The following is a 22,687-nucleotide window of genomic DNA, read 5'->3' on the forward strand; positions in this document are numbered from 1 at the left end:
GTTAAAAAGTCCTCTACCATTTTGCAATTTTTGCAATAATTAACAACATATCAATTACTTAAAAATCACCTTTATACCAAAATATTGGTTTTCAATAATTTTTTATTCAAGTACTATCAACTTTACAGAAAAATAGCAAGAGATAAAAATTGTTTATCTTTTTCTCATAAAGCTCTAAAAATTTTTTCAGAATTTTTTATCAACTTTTTAGTATTGCATTTTCTTATTGACAACTATTTTTTCAACATGAGAAAATGCGATATTAAAAAAATTTTGAAAAAATTCTCAGAACTCTATGAGAAAAAAAAAACAATTTTTATCAGTTGCTGCTTTTGTGTAAAGTTGATAAAAAATTGCTTGAATAAAAAATTAAAAACCAATATTGTAACAAATGTCCTAATAAAAAGTATGATCTAATTAACATTTTGTGCAATATTACTCGCATATTATTTAATTTGAAATTAATTTCCAAATCATTGAAGCACTGTAATACTTATATATTATAGTATGATACAAAAAAAATAATTCTTAAAGAAATGCATAAATGCTTTAATCCAAGAATATTTTATGCTTCGAATAGCGCCAATGAACAATTTTTGACTAATAATAAATTATTCATAAAATGAAATAAATTTTCTTTTGAAAAAAATTCTTAGTTTAAAACCAATTTTATTTCAATAAAAGAATAAAGTTGCACTCGTTCAACACTAAATATGCTTATATTAGCATTATTTTTTTCTTCAATGATACCTTTTGTCAATTTATTTCAAACCCCCCTAGTATGCTTTTTACTAATCAAGATGACAGAAATCAATGCTGCAGTAAGTAACGATAGCTTTGTAAATGAAGTGCCACATTTATAGGGCATGCTTCCTAACGTGCACGGGGTATAAGCTCCCAAAGAAAAACTGAATCAAACTTGAATTATACCCTTTACTAATGTAGCTCAAAGGCAAGTGAAATGCTGAGACCGTTCTACCAACTTCTATTAGCCACAAATAAAGATGCAAACAAAATGTTAGAACCATATAGTGATTTTAGAAACAAGAATATAATTTTAAGAATAAAATATACTTTGCATTAATCTATTTATTATTGATGCCAGTGAACATTTATAATTGAAGAGAATATTTTATACTTAAATGAAAGTAAATAGCATTCAAGTATAAAAATATACGTGAATCAGAAATTCATTTTTTTTTGTGATATCAAAACATGTAAATCACGTACGGTTTGTTCCAAATCAGTACATAATGTTAAAATTAGTATTTTTAAAAGTTACATGATGATATGTTCTTTTTTTTCTATTTCTCATTCAATTCTTTAAAATTCGGTAACTATAAAATGATGATGGAGATGAAATTATTTTTAATATTATGTGATTTTTTAAATTACATTGTTTTAAAAAATCATGTACTGATTTGGGACAATCTGTTACGTGATTTACATGTTTTAATTACATTATTTTATCATGTAACGTTATGACATGATTTTTTTCAGTAAGGATACTTTTAGATGTAATTTAGAGTAGTAAATAGAAAATTTGAAAATTATTTCAAAAAATTAATAAAATTTCCCTATATTATATTGATTTGTAAGTACCTGATAATACATAAATGATCGGTGCATTCCGTTTCACAAATGATGTTTTATTTATATGTTTATATTCAGTGAAACAACAATGGGTATGCATTTTGCATAAAATGGAATGCACCCATAGTTAATATAAAAACATTATTTAATCAACACGAAATTCTACAGATGTACTTCATGGGAAAAATTTATTCGATTACCCTGTGAAACACAATTAGATTTAACGAAAAGGTGACATATATACATATCTAAATACATATTTTGAATTGGGGGTACCAAAAAATAAAAATGCAGAAATTGCTCTACACTACTTAACATATATAAATTTCGTGACATAGCGAAGCATTTGGCAAAATATTATGTAAATAAAGAAATTATAAATACTATGAAAATAATATAATTTTAACAATAATTGATTTATTAACTGAAGGAAGTGATGTAGATTCAGGTTTCCAGTCTGATACAGTTTTACAAACAGAAAAATCGGAAATTGATAATGGTAATTTATAAGACTATTTGTATATTTTAAAACGTATATTTTATAAATCTTGTTGAAAACAATATTATAGAACATGTGGACAGATTTCAAGTTCCATATAAGCCATTTGATGAACAAATATAAATATTTGACGAGGAGAAAGATTTTCTTACAGACGTTATTTATTAGTTGTTTTAGTAATTATGTACATTAAGTAATGCTCAAATTTTTAAAGTAATTGTCGAATTTTTTTGTAACAATTTTACATATTTTATGCAATACATTTGTACTAGAGGTATAAATATTTGAGATTATAATATTCAAATTATTTCGAAATAACTTTTACATAAATTAGTAATTAAATAAAATAGTATTACTCTAATCAAGATATTCTAATTATTTAGGTAATTTAAATATTACTTTTATAAGAATTAAAAGTCTGAAAAATTATTGATTCAAATTATTATCTGTAAAATTAAAACGTTAACTTTGAAACATAAAGTTCCAATATATAAAATATAGGATTATAATAATGAATTGATTATATTCGAAGAATTAATTATATCCAAATATCTTAGGGCGGTACTCATTGATCATTCTCATTTTAAGAACATTAAGTAATAACCTTAAGATATTACGAATCAATCTTAAGTAATAACTTAAGATCCCAATATGGTTCTCTGATTGAGTAACATCTTAAGATTATACTTAAGATAATCTTACATATAAGATCCAATTACGAATACTGATCTTAATGTTACAATGTGAGTTAAACAATTGAATTATAATGTTTATATCTTTTAATAAAATATGTTTTAAACATAATAGATTGTCTATTTACCCCTCTTATCTAGCTTATTTGTTTGCATTAATAGACTTGAAAGAATTATCCATGCCAAATTTAATGATTTGTAAATGATTGTCGTAAATATTCTGACCTTTTCAATTGTTTGCGGTCTCAAATATCCGTCACTTTAAGAATTTATCCATCAATGTCATGGTATAATTAGTATAGTAGCTGATAATATTCTTGAAACTTCTACGGGTGCTTTTTATATAAAGATTATGCGTTTCGCGGGTTTCCTCCGTGTCCAGATCCATTCTTGGAATGCCAACGTTTCGTGAACCTTGCAGTCCACTTCATACTGAGTATCAGACTGCTCCTCGTCCTGATGAAGTGAACTACAAGGTTCACGAAACATTGGCATTCCAAGAATGGTCTGGCACGAAGAAAACGCGAAACGCATAATCTTTATGTAATGCAGTAGTTTTTATTGTACATATCTAAAATTAAATTTATTAATTTTATATTTTTTGTAAAAATATTTGACAAAATACAAAATTAATTTTAATTAACATTATATTAATTTACTATGGCCGTGCTATGATTCTGTGAGCATCTATTTATTCGTGCTACTAAAAATATAGTTACTCCTTATCTAATATTTTATATTTTTTGCAGTGTTGTATTTTCTTATTTTTGCTCTATTTTATTTATTTTATTTTTCTCTATAATTTTATTTATTCTTATGTCATTGATTTTTTAAGTAATTCGATAAAATCTTTGATTTTTTAAGTAATTCGCTTAGATTGCGCTATGACACACAAACGTATAATCTTTCAGCTTACTTTTACATTCATAATGTTGTCCAACCCGCAATATATATATATATATATATATATATATATATATATATATTAGTTTAATTGTTTATAAATCCGGAAAATCAATTTGGCGCGCGAATGATTACAATATTGTATATATGCATGTACACATAAATATATATATATATATAGATATATATATATATATATATATATATGGTATACATATGAAATAGTTACATTAATTTATAGGTGATATCATCAACATATTTTTTATTTGATTTAATTAATACGGAAGGAAGATACTTAATACTATTTATCGTATACTTTTTCTTCATAATTATCATAATTTATTGAAACACTAATTAAATTTCAGTCGAAATCGAAATTCAAAATTTCGGTTGTGTTAATTTTGACTAAAAAATATAAGCACTTCTTTTTCATAAACATCATAATTTAATTATTGATACAAAAATTACACATTAAATTGATATTTATGAAGAAGAACTGTATGCTTTCAATTAAAACTAACATGTAATGAATATTTTTTTCGATAAAAATTTCAGTTGGACTCTAATAATAATATTGATAATATATAGATAAAGAAACTTTATAGGTAATGAATTTTCAAGATAAGTAAGCATTTATTAACATCTCTTCTTCATTGAGTTATATTTTCATATATTGCATATATCTGCAGAATATTGTATGTAATAACCTTTTTATCAATTCGCATTGCAAATAATTTCTGTATTATGAAAACATATTGGCCCTAGAATATTGCGTTTTTACGCGCTAAGTTATCTCTTCACTATAATCCAATTGACAATTTTGTCACTTTCAATCTATCTTATGTGTCTTGCATAATGAAATACTTGGCTAATTACATTTATTTCAGATCTGTTTTTCATTAAGAAGAATGTATTCAATACCTTTTTGTGCACTTGGCGTATATTTTTTCTTTTTTTAAAAAGATATATAATATAAAATAGATATTACTTTACAGCTGATAGCATCAACATGTTTTTTATTTGATTTTAATTTGAATTAATTTGAAAAAAGAGCATTTAATACTACACACTAAAGAACTTTCATCGCAGTAATAACGCTGCCAATCATTAAAGTTTTTTATAAAGCTTATACTGCTCTGATCATGATAGAACATAATATATTTGCAATATTAAGAATCTTTATTGTACACCGCATATGAGAATCAACACTAGAAATTATATGCCTATAACAGTCAAAGTTGGATCTTTAATGCTTAATAATTCAATGTGAATTATATACATACTATATATGTACTGCATATATATAATATAATAATTTGTAGTCATTCACGCGCCAAATTGATTTTCCAGATTTATAAATGCAATTAAATTACTATATTAATGCTATTTTAATGCTACTATATATTACAATAATAATAGCACAAATTAAATTAAATTGTCAAGCAATTTTTAGTAATTTGATGCTCAATCAGACATCTGATCAAATCAGACTAAAAATTGCTTGATAATTTAATTTAATTTTTGATGTACGTATATTAAAAAGATGTTAATCTTTGTTGAAAAACTTTGCTGAATAAATTTATAATTTATTTGTCTGAGATAATTGTTTTAGAAAAAAAAAATTAATTAAAAAAACCTATAATAAAAATTATTAACCAATTTTTATTTACTATGTGAAATAAATTTTATAAATAATTTGAAGCACATAATGATATAACTGTGAAAATAAATTATACTAAATGAATTAATTACCATCCAGATTTTAAAAGCGTTTTAAATCTATTGTTTTCAAATTATACCTATTATTTCGATTCGCATTTATAAATCGCTGTTTTATTTAATAAAACGAATTAATAATGCAAAAGTGCAAACATTATATGCAAAAAAAAAAATTATATATTGGATTCGTAAAATATACTTTAAATTGAATACTTGTATACGTAGAACTATAACAACTGAATTACTATAAGTGGATGAGTACTATTAATTGTTAGACGAATTCAAACCTTGTAACAATGTTTATCAATATTTTAACAAAGAATTTATATCACATTACGACTTTCCGCAAACATTTCTTCACTGCGACGTGTTGTATTTAGTATTACACGAACTAAGATATCGTGCGGACAAAATGTCAGATTGGACATCATCATGGAACTATTATACTACAACACATGATAATAAAATAAAGTGTGAAATATGTGGTATTGAAACTTGTGACGAAATTACAATGACGAAAGTACACTTACCTCTTGGAAAAATTGACGAAAACGTAACTGACAAAGTTAGTCGAAGCAATTTGTTCCAGCAACATTTTACAGAAAAAGGAAAATATTCTCCTAAATGTAAGATTTGCAATCAAGTAATTTACGGTGCATGTAAGGATTACAATTTCTTCAGATAAGCTGCGGATAACCTTATCCAGGAGATATCTCCATTACAATCTGACATAAAGTTATTTAGAAGTGAAGAAATTGGGCATTAGAAAATTATCTGCTAGAAAAACATATACTACTAAAAAAGCAATTAGAAAATACAATGGTTAATATATGACCATTGTAGCATGACCAATTGATAATAAATCCAGGAATGAAAAGCAGATTTTGCTATGATCTGTTCGACGTATTTAACACTAAAAGGACCGAAATAGTCAATTTGGCTCCTCGGGAAATACAAATTGTTATAATATATTATAATATTTTTCAATTTTGCTTTCATGTGATAACCTTTTGTGACTTTTCATCATTGTTAGTATTCCTAATTTCGTTTAAGAAATTTTTCAGTTATATAAAATGATTGAATTTTTGTTTAAATGTCTAATAAATGTCTAAACCTACAAAGATTAACGTAGCCAATTTGCTTCTTCGCGAAATTCAGTCTGACGTCACTTCTTTTGGCTTTCTTATGTCTGATATTGCATTCGTATATGTTTTACAATTATATTTACATATTTAAACTGTTCAGTAAATTAATGATACTATTATTAAATAAAATTATCTACACGTTTCATTACCTTCTATTTGTTATAAAAAAAAAAAATATGCTTGATATCAAATTGGATTCTACGATTTTTTTAGGAGGATCGTCAAATCCGAACTTTCTAGTTTTAAACCATGAGATATAATAGAGCATTTGTCTGCATATAGAATAAATAATGAAAATATGTATAAATAATAATATAATTATATCATTAAATCTATCAGTAACTGAAAGAATTAACTTCAACTTCTCATCAAACTAATACTGATTTACAGATAAAAGACCCGAAAGACGACGATATATATTACGATTATTCGTATTTGTTTATCGTAAAAATTATAAAAGTTTTGTCCCATATCAGAAACGTGTGTTTTATAAATTGTACCTTATAAATTATTAAGTTGAATAACTAAATTTAGTCTATAATAATGTTGGATAATACATATTTATTATGATATACAAGTGTTATGGCTATTTGTATATCTTATTCTCCTACATTTATTCATACGCATTTATAAAAAAATTAGATATTAACATTTGTTTATTAGAAAAATTACAAAAGTTTTTCCGATATTTGATTGTGAAGTGTTTTATAAACCTTATAAATCATTGTGTCGAATAACAAAATTTATATAAAAATAAACATACAATGGCTCAATCATAATAAACAAATACGAATAACAGATGGGTTAAGAATTAAATTTTTTATATATATTTATATTCTTACGAACCATACAAACAAAATTTAGTCTATATTAATATTGCGGATAATTCGTATTTATAATCATATATTTTGATGTTGATGATTAATGGAAATTTTTGCATTTGAGTATCTGGTCAATCATTCTCATCTTCAAATAGTATTTGCATTAAAACATTCGATTTGTAAAGCATTTAAATAATAAGAATTTTTGGTTTAATATTATACGATATAATATACTGTGCGAACACAATTACAGATAACAAATATTGGATATGGAAACATTGTATCAAAAAAAATCGTAAAATAGAATGTAACGTAAGTGAATGTTCTGCGACAATGTCTACGATAATATTGGCAAAAGTACATTTATATCGTGTTCATGGCATTGACGAAGATGAAATTGATGACATTGACCGAAGCGACTTGATGTGGCAATATTTTATAGAAGACGTAAAATATTCTCCAAAATGTAAAATTTGTAATATTGTATTAGAGAATGGATATTACAAACTGAATTTAGAAAAGCATCTGAGAACACGTCATCCGCTAGAATTAAAGAAATTAGAAGATATACTAAATACATACCTATATGAATATTTTGAAGTGAATTTAGAACATCGTAAGATAAAATGCATTTCTTGCTGTGTGCACTTTAACATATTTAGAATTAGTGACATGAAGAAACATTTGACAAGACATTTCGTAAACATGGAAACTATAAACATTATAGAAGATAATATAAATAAAACGATAAATAAATCATTAGAAGAAGCTATGGCAAGAAACGTGGATTCAACTTCTTAGTTAATCTGATTCAGACTTACAAACAGAAAAGTCGGAAAATGATAATGGTAATTTTTAAGACTATATCCATTTATTTTAAAGCTTGTGTTTTAGAAATCTTATAAACAATTAAGTTAAACAATTGAATTTAATGTGTATTAAGATCGGATAATTTGTATTATGATATATTCATATGAAGTAATAATTATTTTTTATATTCGAGTAATTAGTCCATTATTTTCAGTTTTAGATATTATTTAAACCAATATATCAAGTTTTTAAGGCATTTGTACAATACGAATCTTTGGTTTGATACAATCAGAAAATAGTGAATACATTTTTTAGTTAATATTTATTGCATTTACACTTACAGATTCAAATCAAGATGAGCACAACAAAGTTCTGAGATTCATAACTTGTCGAAAACAACATCATTAACGAGGGATGTGAGCGGATTTCATTTTTTATATGAGCCATATTTAATACATTTTTGACGAGGAAAAGAATTTTTCTACAAATATATCATTTATTAGTTGTTTTAATAATTAAATGTATTATATATTAAATAATTCTCAAATGATCGAATTTTTTTGAAACAATTTTATATATTTTACACACTATATTTCTACTAGAAGTATAAATATCCGAGATTATAATATTTAAATTATTCTAAATAATTAATAATACTCTTATAAAAGTATTCCAATTATTTAGGTAATTTAAATATTACTTTTATTAGAAGAAATGTCTGAAAAATGATTGATTCAAACTATTATTTGTAAGACTAAAACGATACCATTAAAACATAATTATAATGTACAAAGTATACAATTATAATAATGATTTGATTATATTCAGAATTAATAATATTCACATATCTTAACACATATTCATTAATTCTTCTTATATTAAATCAATCAGAAAGTCGAGATCTCAAATAATGTGTTAAGATCCCAATATGACATTTATAACTCTATGACGCATAATATTATTTAGGATTATACCTAAGATGGCCTAAATTATAAGAACCGATCATGAATACCTTATATTACAATATATAGAATATTACAATTTGAATTATGATTTATACATTCTAATAAAATATGCTTTATACACAGCATTTGTATTTTGTTCAAAAGTTAATGTATGATAAATTGTAAAATAAATGATACAATGTAAACGTATTATTATTATTACTATAGCACTTCAGAAAATTGACATGATTTATTTATTTAATTCACGATGAAACGAAGATACATAGAAGTTCAAAATAATAGATTGTCTATTTGCATCCCTCTTGCCGAGCTTATTTGATTGCATTAATGGACTTAAAAGAATTATCTATGCCAAATTTAAAGATACTTTGTAAATAAGTGGATGGCTTAATATTCACATCTTTTCCAATGATTGCAGTCTCGAATATCTCGTCACTTTAAGAATTCGCCTGTAACTGTCATAGTATAATTAGAGTAATAACTTTATTGTATATATTAAAAAATTTAATTTAATTATTTTATGTTACATAAAAAAAATTAACAATATATAAAATTAATTTCTTCACTGCTTAGCGTGTTGTACTTAGTATTACACGATCTAAGGTACTGTGCGGGTAGAATGTCGGATTGGACATGATCTTGGAACTATTGTAATAGAAGAACACAGGATGATAAAATGAAGTGTGGTAAAATGATATATGTGATATTGAAACTTGTGATAAAACTGTAATGGCAAAAGCACATTCACTTCTTAACCAAAAAATTATCGAAAAAATAATTGACGAAGATAACCAAAGTAACTTGTAACTGCAATATTTTGCAAAAGAGAAAAAATATTCTAAATATAAGATTTGCATTTAAATTTCACTTTTATGTGATAATTTTTTGATTTAATCATTTTTCATATTTTTAATTTTTATTAAAGAATTTCCCATTTATATCAAATAATTGAATTTTTATTTAATTATATACATATAAGAAAACCGACGGAGCCAATTTGCTTCTTTGCAGCATTTAATTTGCTGTAACCTTTTTTGGCTCTCCTATGTCTGATATTATTAGGTGTTGGAATTAATTCGTAGCGTTTTTTAATGAAAGAATGTTATTTATTTCACATGAGCATTAAAAAATACATTAATGAAAGTACTTCCCATCACTTGTAAAACGCTACGAATTAATTCCAACACCTAATACATTCGTATAAAACTGTATTTATATATTTATGTCTTAAAATGTTAAATAAATTAGTGATATTATTGTTAAAATAATTATCTAAAAATTTCATTGCTTTCTATTTGTTATTTACGAAAAAGGCCAGGTGTCAAAATGGCTTCTGCGAGACTTCTAGGTGAATCGTCTTTCTAATTTTGAACTACGTGTTATAATACAGCACTTAGCTGCTTATAGCATAAATGATGAAACTATGTATACTGTAGAAAATAATATAATTATATCAATAAATTCTTCAAAAATCGGAGGAAATAATGACTTCAACTTTTCATCAGACTGATACACATTTACAGACAGAAAACCTAAAGAAGACTAAGGTAAGTACTACGATTAGTTGTATATCATATCTTCCAACACTTGTTAATATATATTTGTAAAGAAATTAAATACTTAATATTTGTTTATCGTGTAAATTATAAAAGATTTGTACGTTGTCTGGAACATGTGTTTTATAAACCTAATAAATTATTGAGTTGAATAACTAAATTTAGTTATTCAGTTTCTATAATTAATGCACAATTCGTATTTATTATCAAATATTTTAATGCTGTTAATAAATAGAGATTTTCGCATTTGAGTAACTGGTCTATTAGAGTATACTGGTCATTCTCTGCTTTAAATAGTATTTGCATTAAAAGTTTTGTAAAGCGTATATATAATAATAATTCTTAATTTAATTTTTCATATCGATTAAAGAATTCCTCGATAATATTAAATAATTGAATTTTTATTTAATTATCTACCTAGAAAAACTGATAGAGTCAATTTGCTTTTTCGCAACATTCAATCTATTGTTTTTGACTCTCTTATGTTTGATATTGCAGTCGTATAAAATTATGTTGAAATACTTCTGACTTAAAATGTTCAATAAAGTAGTGATATTATCGTTAAATATAATTATCTACACATATCAATAACTTCTATTTGTCTCTTGCGAAAAGAACATGCACGGCGTCAAATTGGCTTTTGCGATCTTTCTAGGAGAATCGTCAAATTCGATCTTTCTAGTTCTGAACTATAACTACTGAATTCTTACAAATGGATCGTTGCTATTAGCTGTTAGGCGAAATCATACCCTGTATCAATGTTTATCAATAACAAAGATTTATATGTCACGCTACGACCTTCCGTTTCTTCATCGTTTAGACGTGTTATATTCAGTGTTACATGATTTGAGGTATCGTGCGAACGAAATGCCGGATTGAACATTACCTTGCAACTGTTATACTACACACATGACGATAAAATAGAGTGTGATATATGTGATTTAGAAACTTGTGACGAAATTGAAATGGCGAAAGCACATTCAACTCTTGATGAAAAAATTGACGAAAATAAAATTGACGAAGGTGGTCGAAGTCCCTTGGTCGGGCATTATTATGAATTTAAAAGACGTAAGATAATAAATATTAGTTAATAAATGTAAGATTTGTAATTAAGTAATTAACGGTGCGTATATAGTTTAAAAAATTATCCGCTAGAAAAACATCCATAGTAAAAAAGCAATTAGAAAATATAGTATTTAATATATAACCATTGTGACGTGTCCAATTGGTAAAAATCCAAGGATGAAATGCAGACTTTGCTGTGATCTGTTCGACATATTTAACACTAGAAGTAGCCAATTTGGCATCTAGGAAAATACAAATTGTTATAACATTTTTCAACTTTGCTTTCACGTGATAACCTTTTGTGACTTTTCATCTTCGTTCGTATTCCCAATTTTGGTTAAGAAATTTTTCAGTTAAATAAAATGGTTGAATTTTTATTTAAATGTCTACCTAGAAAGAATAACGCAGCCTCTTCGTGAAATTCAGTCTGACATTGCATTCGTAAATGTTTTATAATTATAATTACATATTTATTGTTCATTACATATTAAACTGTTCATTAAATTAGTGATATTAATGTTAAATATAATTATCTATATGTTTCATTACCTTCTATTTGTCACTAAAAAAAAATTTGCTTGGTGTCAAATTGGATTCTACGATCTTTTTAGGAGGATCATCAAATCCGGACTTTCTAGTTTTAAGCCATGTGATATGATAGAGCATTTGTCTGCATATAGCATAAATAATGAAAATATGTACTATAAATAATAATATAATTATATCATTAAATCTATTAGTAACTGAAAGAAATAACGTGCTTCTTCTTCATCTTCTCATCAAACTGATACCGATTTACAGATAGTAGACCCGAAAGACAACGATGATATATATTACGATTATTCGTATTTGTTTGTCGTAAAAATTATAGAAGTTTTGTCCCATATCAGAAACGTGTGCTTTATAAATTGTACCTTATAAATTATTAAGTTGAATAACTAAATTTAGTCTATATCAATGTTGGAAATACGTATTTATTATGATATACAAATGTTACGGCTATTTGTATATCTTATTCTCTTACACTTATTCATATGCATTTATAAAAAAATTAGATATTAACATTTGTTTATTAGAAAAATTACAAAAATTTTTCCGACATTTGATTGTGAAGTGTTTAATAAATCATTGAGTCGAATAATAAAATTTATATAAAAATACACATAAAATGGCTCAATAATAATAAACAAATATGAATAACAGGGCTAAACATTAAATTTTTTATACATATTTATATTCTTAAGAACCATACAAACAAAATTTAGTCTATATTAACATTGCGGATAATTCGTATTTATAATCATATATTTTGATGCTGATAATTAATGAAAATTTTTGCATTTGAGTATCTGATCAATCATTCTCATCTTCAAATAGTATTTGCATCATTAAAACATTCGATTTGTAAAGCATTTAAATAATAAGAATTTTTGGTTTAATATTATTCGATATAATACTGTGCGAACACAATTACAGAAAACAGATCTTGGATATGGAAACATTGTATCAGAAAAAATAATAGAGTGGAATGTAACGTAGGTGAATGTTCTGCGACAATGTCTAACAAAATATTGGTAAAAGTACATTTACTTCGTGTTCATGGCATTGACGAAGACGAAATTGACGACATTGACCGAAGCGACTTGATATGGCAATATTTTATAGAAGACGTAAAATATTCTCCAAAATGTAAAATTTGTAATGTAGTAATAGAGAGTGGATATTACAAATTGAATTTAGAAATGCATCTGAGAAAATATCATTTAGTAGAGTTACACAAATTAGAAGATACACTAAATATATGTCTATATGAATATTTTGAAATGGATTTAGAATATCGTAAGATAAAATGCATTTCTTGCTATAAGTACTTTAACCTACTTAGTATTAATGACATTAAGAAACATTTGACAAGACATTTCGTAAACATGGAAACTATTAACATTATAGAAGATAATATAAGTGAAACGATAAATAAATCATTAGAAGAAGCTATGGTAAGAAACATGTATTCAGATTCTCATTAGTCTGACTCAGCCTTACAGACAGAAAAGTTGGAAAATGATAATGGTAATTTTTAAGACTATATTGGTTTATTTTAAAGCTTGTATTTTAGAAATTTTATAAACAATTAAGTTAAACAATTGAATTTGATGTGTATTAAGATCGGATAATTTGTATTATGATATATTCATATGAAGTACATAATTATTTTTTATATTCGAGTAATTAGTCCGTTAATTTCAGTTTTGGATATTATTTAAACCAATATATTAAGTTTTTAAGGCATTTGAACAATAAGAATCTTTGGTTTGATACAATCAGAAAATAGTGTATACTGCATTCAAATAAAGTTATAAAAAAGTGTAGGTATATCGTATTCAACTAAATTTATCTGTATTGTACCTGCTAATTAAATAAGAGTTATACATTTTTTAGTTAATATTTATTGCATTTACACTTACAGATTCAAATCAAGATGAGCACAACAAAGTTCTGAGATTCATAACTTGCCGAAAGCAACATCATTAACGAAGGATGTGAGCGGATTTCATTTTTTATATGGGCCATATTTAATACATTTTTGACGAGGAAAAGAATTTTTCTACAAATATATCATTTATTAGTTGTTTTAATAATTAAATGTATTATATATTAATAATTCTCAAATGATCGAATTTTTTTGAAACAATTTTATATATTTTACACACTATATTTCTACTAGAAGTATAAATATCCGAGATTATAATATTTAAATTATTCTAAATAATTAATAATACTCTTATAAAAGTATTCCAATTATTTAGGTAATTTAAATATTACTTTTATTAGAAGAAATGTCTGAAAAATGATTGATTCAAACTATTATTTTTAAGACTAAAACGATATCATTAAAACATAATTATAATGTACAAAGTATAGAATTATAATTATGATTTGATTATATTCAGAATTAATAATATTCACATATCTTAACACGGTATTCATTAATCCTTCTTATATTAAATCAATCAGAAAGTCGAGATCTCAAATAATGTGTTAAGATCCCAATATGACATTTATAACTCTATGACGCATAATATTATTTAGGATTATACCTAAGATGGCCTAAATTATAAGAACCGATCATGAATACCTTATATTACAATATATAGAATATTACAATTTGAATTATGATTTATACATTCTAATAAAATATGCTTTATACACAGCATTTGTATTTTGTTCAAAAGTTAATGTATGATAAATTGTAAAATAAATGATACAATGTAAACGTATTATTATTATTACTATAGCACTTCAGAAAATTGACATGATTTATTTATTTAATTCACGATGAAACGAAGATACATAGAAGTTCAAAATAATAGATTGTCTATTTGCATCCCTCTTGCCGAGCTTATTTGATTGCATTAATGGACTTAAAAGAATTATCTATGCCAAATTTAAAGATACTTTGTAAATAAGTGGATGGCTTAATATTCACATCTTTTCTAATGATTGCAGTCTCGAATATCTCGTCACTTTAAGAATTCGCCTGTAACTGTCATAGTATAATTAGAGTAATAACTTTATTGTATATATTAAAAAATTTAATTTAATTATTTTATGTTACATAAAAAAAATTAACAATATATAAAATTAATTTCTTCACTGCTTAGCGTGTTGTACTTAGTATTACACGATCTAAGGTACTGTGCGGGCAGAATGTCGGATTGGACATGATCTTGGAACTATTGTAATAGAAGAACACAGGATGATAAAATGAAGTGTGGTAAAATGATATATGTGGTATTGAAACTTGTGATAAAACTGTAATGGCAAAAGCACATTCACTTCTTAACCAAAAAATTATCGAAAAAATAATTGACGAAGATAACCAAAGTAACTTGTAACTGCAATATTTTGCAAAAGAGAAAAAATATTCTAAATATAAGATTTGCATTTAAATTTCACTTTTATGTGATAATTTTTTGATTTAATCATTTTTCATATTTTTAATTTTTATTAAAGAATTTCCCATTTATATCAAATAATTGAATTTTTATTTAATTATATACATATAAGAAAACCGACGGAGCCAATTTGCTTCTTTGCAGCATTTAATTTGCTGTAACCTTTTTTGGCTCTCCTATGTCTGATATTACATTCGTATAAAACTGTATTTATATATTTATGTCTTAAAATGTTAAATAAATTAGTGATATTATTGTTAAAATAATTATCTAAAAATTTCATTGCTTTCTATTTGTTATTTACGAAAAAGGCCAGGTGTCAAAATGGCTTCTGCGAGACTTCTAGGTGAATCGTCTTTCTAATTTTGAACTACGTGTTATAATACAGCACTTAGCTGCTTATAGCATAAATGATGAAACTATGTATACTGTAGAAAATAATATAATTATATCAATAAATTCTTCAAAAATCGGAGGAAATAATGACTCCAACTTTTCATCAGACTGATACACATTTACAGACAGAAAACCTAAAGAAAACTAAGGTAAGTACTACGATTAGTTGTATATCATATCTTCCAACACTTGTTAATATATATTTGTAAAGAAATTAAATACTTAATATTTGTTTATCGTGTAAATTATAAAAGATTTGTACGTTGTCTGGAACATGTGTTTTATAAACCTAATAAATTATTGAGTTGAATAACTAAATTTAGTTATTCAGTTTCTATAATTAATGCACAATTCGTATTTATTATCAAATATTTTAATGCTGTTAATAAATAGAGATTTTCGCATTTGAGTAACTGATCTATTAGAGTATACTGGTCATTCTCTGCTTTAAATAGTATTTGCATTAAAAGTTTTGTAAAGCGTATATATAATAATAATTCTTAATTTAATTTTTCATATCGATTAAAGAATTCCTCGATAATATTAAATAATTGAATTTTTATTTAATTATCTACCTAGAAAAACTGATAGAGTCAATTTGCTTTTTCGCAACATTCAATCTATTATTTTTGACTCTCTTATGTTTGATATTGCAGTCGTATAAAATTATGTTGAAATACTTCTGACTTAAAATGTTCAATAAAGTAGTGATATTATCGTTAAATATAATTATCTACACATATCAATAACTTCTATTTGTCTCTTGCGAAAAGAACATGCACGGCGTCAAATTGGCTTTTGCGATCTTTCTAGGAGAATCGTCAAATTCGATCTTTCTAGTTCTGAACTATAACTACTGAATTCTTACAAATGGATCGTTGCTATTAGCTGTTAGGCGAAATCATACCCTGTATCAATGTTTATCAATAACAAAGATTTATATGTCACGCTACGACCTTCCGTTTCTTCATCGTTTAGACGTGTTATATTCAGTATTACATGATTTGAGGTATCGTGCGAACGAAATGCCGGATTGAACATTACCTTGCAACTGTTATACTACACACATGACGATAAAATAGAGTGTGATATATGTGATTTAGAAACTTGTGACGAAATTGAAATGGCGAAAGCACATTCAACTCTTGATGAAAAAATTGACGAAAATAAAATTGACGAAGGTGGTCGAAGTCCCTTGGTCGGGCATTATTATGAATTTAAAAGACGTAAGATAATAAATATTAGTTAATAAATGTAAGATTTGTAATTAAGTAATTTACGGTGCGTATATAGTTTAAAAAATTATCCGCTAGAAAAACATCCATAGTAAAAAAGCAATTAGAAAATATAGTATTTAATATATAACTATTGTGACGTGTCCAATTGGTAAAAATCCAAGGATGAAATGCAGACTTTGCTGTGATCTGTTCGACGTATTTAACACTAGAAGTAGCCAATTTGGCATCTAGGAAAATACAAATTGTTATAACATTTTTCAACTTTGCTTTCACGTGATAACCTTTTGTGACATTTCATCTTCGTTCGTATTCCCAATTTTGGTTAAGAAATTTTTCAGTTAAATAAAATGGTTGAATTTTTATTTAAATGTCTACTTAGAAAGAATAACGCAGCCTCTTCGTGAAATTCAGTCTGACATTACATTCGTAAATGTTTTACAATTATAATTATCTTATTTTCCTACATTTATTCATACGCATTTATAAAAAAATTAGATATTAACATTTGTTTATTAGAAATATTATAAAAGTTTTTCCGATATTTGATTGTGAAATGTTTTATCAACCTTATAAATCATTGAGTCGAATAAAAAAATTTATATAAAAATACATATAAAATGGCTCAATAATAATAAACAAATATGAATAACAGGTCTAAAAATTAAATTTTTTATATATTAGGTGTTGGAATTAATTCGTAGCGTTTTACAAGTGATGGGAAGTACTTTCATTAATGTATTTTTTAATGCTCATGTGAAATAAATAACATTCTTTCATTAAAAACGCTACGAATTAATTCCAACACCTAATATATTTATATTCTTAAGAACCGTACAAACAAAATTTAGTCTATATTAATATTGCGGATAATTCGTATTTATAATCATATATTTTGATGCTGATGATTAATGGAAATTTTTGCATTTGAGTATCTGATCAATCATTCTCATCTTCAAATAGTATTTGCATCATTAAAACATTCGATTTGTAAAGCATTTAAATAATAAGAATTTTTGGTTTAATATTATTCGATATAATACTGTGCGAACACAATTACAGAAAACAGATCTTGGATATGGAAACATTGTATCAGAAAAAATCATGGAATAGAATGTAACGTAGGTGAATGTTCTGCGACAATGTCTAACATAATATTGGCAAAAGTACATTTACTTCGTGTTCATGGCATTGACGAAGATGAAATTGACGACATTGACCGAAGCGACTTGACATGGCAATATTTTATAGAAGACGTAAAATATTCTCCAAAATGTAAAATTTGTAATTTAGTATTAAAGAGTGGATATTACAAAACGAATTTAGAAATACATCTGAGAACATATCATTCGCTAGAATTAAACAAATTAGAAGATATACTAAGTACATATTTATATGAATATTTTGAAATGAATTTAGAACATCGTAACATAAAATGCATTTCTTGCTGTATGCACTTTAATATATTTAGCATTAGTGACATTAAGGAACATTTGACAAGACATTTCGTAAACATGGAAACTATAAACATTATAGAAGATAATATAAGTGAAACGATAAATAAATCATTAGAAGAAGCTATGGCAAGAAATGTGGATTCAGCTTCTTAGTTAATCTGATTCAGACTTACAAACAGAAAAGTCGGAAAATGATAATGGTAATTTTTAAGACTATTGGTTTATTTTAAAGCTTGTGTTTTAGAAATCTTATAAACAATTATGTTAAACAATTGAATTTGATGTGTATTAAGATCGCATAATTTGTATTATGATATATTCATATGAAGTGATAATTATTTTTTATATTCAAGTAATTAGTCCATTAATTTCAGTTTTAGATATTATTTAAACCAATATATTAAGTTTTTAAGGCATTTGAACAATAAGAATCTTTGGTTTGACACAATCAGAAAATAGTGTATACTGTATTCAAATAAAGTTATAAAATAGTGTAGGCATACCGTATTATAAATTTATCTGTATTGTACCTGCTAATTAAATAAGAGTTATACATTTTTTAGTTAATATTTATTGCATTTACACTTACAGATTCAAATCTAGATGAGCACAACAAAGTTCTGAGATTCATAACTTGCCGAAAACAACATCATTAACGAAGGATGTGAGCGGATTTCATTATTTATATGAACCATACTTAATACATTTTTGACGAGGAAAAGAATTTTTCTACAAATATATCATTTATTAGTTGTTTTAGTAATTAAATGTATTATATATTACATAATTCTCAAATGATCGAATTTTTTTGAAACAATTTTACATATTTTACACACTATATTTCTACTAAAAGTATAAATATCCGAGATTATAATATTTAAATTATTCGGAATAACTAGTATTACTCTCATCAAAATATTCCAATTATTTAAGGTAATTTGAATGTTACTTTTATTAGAAGAAAAAGTCTGAAAAATTATTAATTCAATTATTTGTAAGACTAAAACGATACCATTAAAACATAATTATAATGTACAAAGTATAAAATTATAATTATGATTTGATTATATTCAGAATTAATAATATTCACATATCTTAACACGGTATTCATTAATCGTTCTTATATTAAATCAATCAGAAAGCCGTATGAGATCTCAAATAATATGTTAAGATCCCAATATGACTCTATGACTCATTTATAATATTTTTTAGGATTATACCAAGGTAGCCTAAAATATAAGAACCGAACATGAATACTTAATATTACAATTTGAATTATTATGTTTATACATTCTAATGAAATATGCTTTATTCACAGCATTTGTATTTTTTCAAAAGTTAATGTATGATAAATTTTAAAATAAATAATTCAATGTAAACGTATTATTATTATTATTATTACTATAGCACTTCAGAAAATTGTCATGATTTATTTATTTAATTCACGATGAAACGAAGATATATAGAAGTTTAACATAACAGATTATCTATTTGTATCCCATTTGTCGATCTTACTTGTCTATATTACGTCGATCTTATTTGTCTATATGTACTTGAAGAAATTGTCGATGTGAAATTTAATGACACCTCGTAAATAATTGATATTATATTTAGAATAATATCTTCTTATCTTTTCTAATAAATGCCGTCTCATATATCTCGTCGCTTTAAGAATTCGCCTATAACTATCATGGTATAATTAGTGTAATAACTTTATTACATATATCTAAAAATTAAATTTATTAATTTTGTTTTATGTAAAAATATTTGACAATATATAAAATTAATTTTAATTAATGTTGCATTAATTTAATGTAGCCATGCTATTTGTGATTTTGAGCATTTATTGCTTGTTACTAAAAATATAAATATAATATTGTATTTTATGTTTCTTGCAATGTTATTATATTTTTTTATTTTTGCTCTCTTTTATTTACTTTGTTTTTCTCTATAATTTTATTTATTCTTGTGTCACTGATTTATTATATTTATGATTTAAAATAAATCAATAAATTTCTGATTCAATAAAATCTATGAATCACGTTTATATTATGTTATAACACAACCATGTAATCTTTCGGTTTATTTTTTTATGTTCATAATGTTGTCCAATCTGCAATATTTATTATTATATTAATTTATAACTGGTATGTCGACATATTTGTTATTATTTTGAAATTAATATATGAAAAAAATGCATTTATTACACATTAAAAAGCCCTTCCACGCCGCCCATGTTGCCGATACTTAAAGTTTTTTATAAAGTTCTTTATTACAATGCTCTTACCATGATTCAACTTAATATGGTTGTCTGAAATCATTGTTTTAGAAAGAAAAATAATTAACTCATGTAATTCTTTAATACTACTTAAACTATCAAATAATTTTTATTTACTTTGTGAAATAAATTTCACAAATAATTCGAAACTATATAATGATGTAATTCCAAATATAATGATATAATTCTGAGAATAAATTATACTAAACATATTATAATTACTATCCAGATTTTAAAAGCTTTATAAATCTATAGCTTTCAAATTATATCATTCCTGTATTCATAAATCGCTGATTTATTTAATAAATCGGATTAATAATGCAACGATGCAAGCTTTGCATGGAATAGGGAAAAAATCTTCATATTTTGCTTTTGTAAAATATATTTTAATTTAAGAACTTTTGTGTATAGATTGTAACGACTATGGATTATTACTTTTAGATTTCTATTAGCTGTATTTAGATTTCTATTTCTATTAGGTGACTCCAAATTCTGTATCAATGTTTATCAAGATTTTAACAAAGATTTATATGTCACGTTACGATCTTCCGCGAACATTTCTTGACTGCTTAGACGTGTTGTATTTAGTATTAAACAATCTAAGGTACCGTGCAAACAAAATATCGGATTGGACATCATCTTGGAATTATGATTATAGAACACATGATGATAAAATAAAGCTATGATATAATTGTTTTTTTGGCATTCTTATATCTGATATTGCACATACAATTTTATTATTCGTATTCAAATTTATACCTATTTATGATTTAAAATGTTCAATAATGTGATATTACTGTTAGATAAAATTATTTATACATGTCATTACCTTCTGTTTGTCATTTACGAAATAAATATACCCGGCATCAAATTGGCTTCTAGAAGGATCATCAAATTCGGTCTTTCTAGTTTTGAACTACGTGATACAGTAGAGCACTTAGTTACTTATAGCATAAATGATAAAACTATGTATACTGTAGAAAATAATATAATTATATCAATAAATCCTTCAGTAACCGAAGGAAATAATGTGGCTTCAACTTCTCATCAGACTGATGCACATTTACAGACAGAAGAAAACCCGAAAGATGATAAATATTATGATGGTGAATATTATTTGTGTATCTTATTTTCCTTTACTTCTTCACGCTTATAATGAATTTAGACATTTACTTACTATAAAATTTGTCTACCATGAAAATTATGGAATATTTAGTCATTAATAACATTACAATTGTAATAACATTATGTGATTTTTAAATGTAATTAATAATTAAATTTAATAATTTTTTTTATCTATATAAGAATCGATACTTTTAAAGAATAATTGATACTTTTTTCACATATTTCAACACTCATGATTAATGGAATTTTTGATATTCGAGTTATCAAGCATTTTCAACTTTAAGTTGTATTTGAACTTAGACATCGAATTTTTCATTATTTCGATAAAAATTGTCTTTATTTTGAAATAGTCATGAAATACTGTTCTGATTTTGAATTTTGGCCATATTCTCTAAAAATGAATCAGCGTATTATTACTGACTTCAATGCTACTCTTATAACTGATGTAATTATCATTGAATATTTACTGTTT

General features: G+C 24.9%; 1 protein-coding gene across 4 annotated transcripts; it reads left to right on the forward strand.

The window, feature by feature from the left end:
• Window positions 1-10,682: 10,682 nt before the first annotated feature.
• LOC147907725 (uncharacterized) lies at window positions 10,683-20,507 on the forward strand. Of its 4 annotated transcripts, none has more exons than XR_015547001.1 (3): window positions 10,683-11,771; window positions 13,245-13,838; window positions 14,236-15,759. XR_015547001.1 is itself a non-coding variant. In XM_087412100.1 (3 exons), exons 1-3 carry the CDS (start codon window positions 17,244-17,246, stop codon window positions 19,466-19,468), a joined length of 381 nt encoding a protein of 126 aa, XP_087268226.1. In that variant the 5' UTR covers window positions 15,827-17,243; the 3' UTR covers window positions 19,469-20,507. The 4 variants fall into 4 exon arrangements, 1 of the variants encoding a protein (XP_087268226.1); XR_015546999.1 differs by lacking the exon at window positions 14,236-15,759 and adding an exon at window positions 19,404-20,507 and having other exon boundaries at window positions 11,529-11,771; XM_087412100.1 differs by lacking the exons at window positions 10,683-11,771; window positions 13,245-13,838; window positions 14,236-15,759 and adding exons at window positions 15,827-17,346; window positions 18,418-18,630; window positions 19,404-20,507.
• The last annotated feature ends 2,180 nt before the right edge of the window (window positions 20,508-22,687 follow it).

The sequence above is a fragment of the Acromyrmex echinatior genome, chromosome 12 (assembly GCF_024713525.1).
Source record: "Acromyrmex echinatior isolate Ae372 chromosome 12, ASM2471352v2, whole genome shotgun sequence".
In the NCBI taxonomy this organism is placed as follows: Eukaryota; Metazoa; Arthropoda; class Insecta; order Hymenoptera; family Formicidae; genus Acromyrmex; species Acromyrmex echinatior.

Bases quoted from the DNA above. Each gene is read 5' to 3' on its own strand.
- LOC147907725 (XM_087412100.1), top strand. From the start codon at position 17,244: ATGGCGAAAGCACATTCAACTCTTGATGAAAAAATTGACGAAAATAAA. The intron at 17,347-18,417 runs GTAAGATAATAA...ACACAATTACAG, and splicing joins TTATTATGAATTTAAAAGAC to AAAACAGATCTTGGATATGG. The intron at 18,631-19,403 runs GTAAAATTTGTA...TTACACTTACAG, and splicing joins CGTAAAATATTCTCCAAAAT to ATTCAAATCTAGATGAGCAC.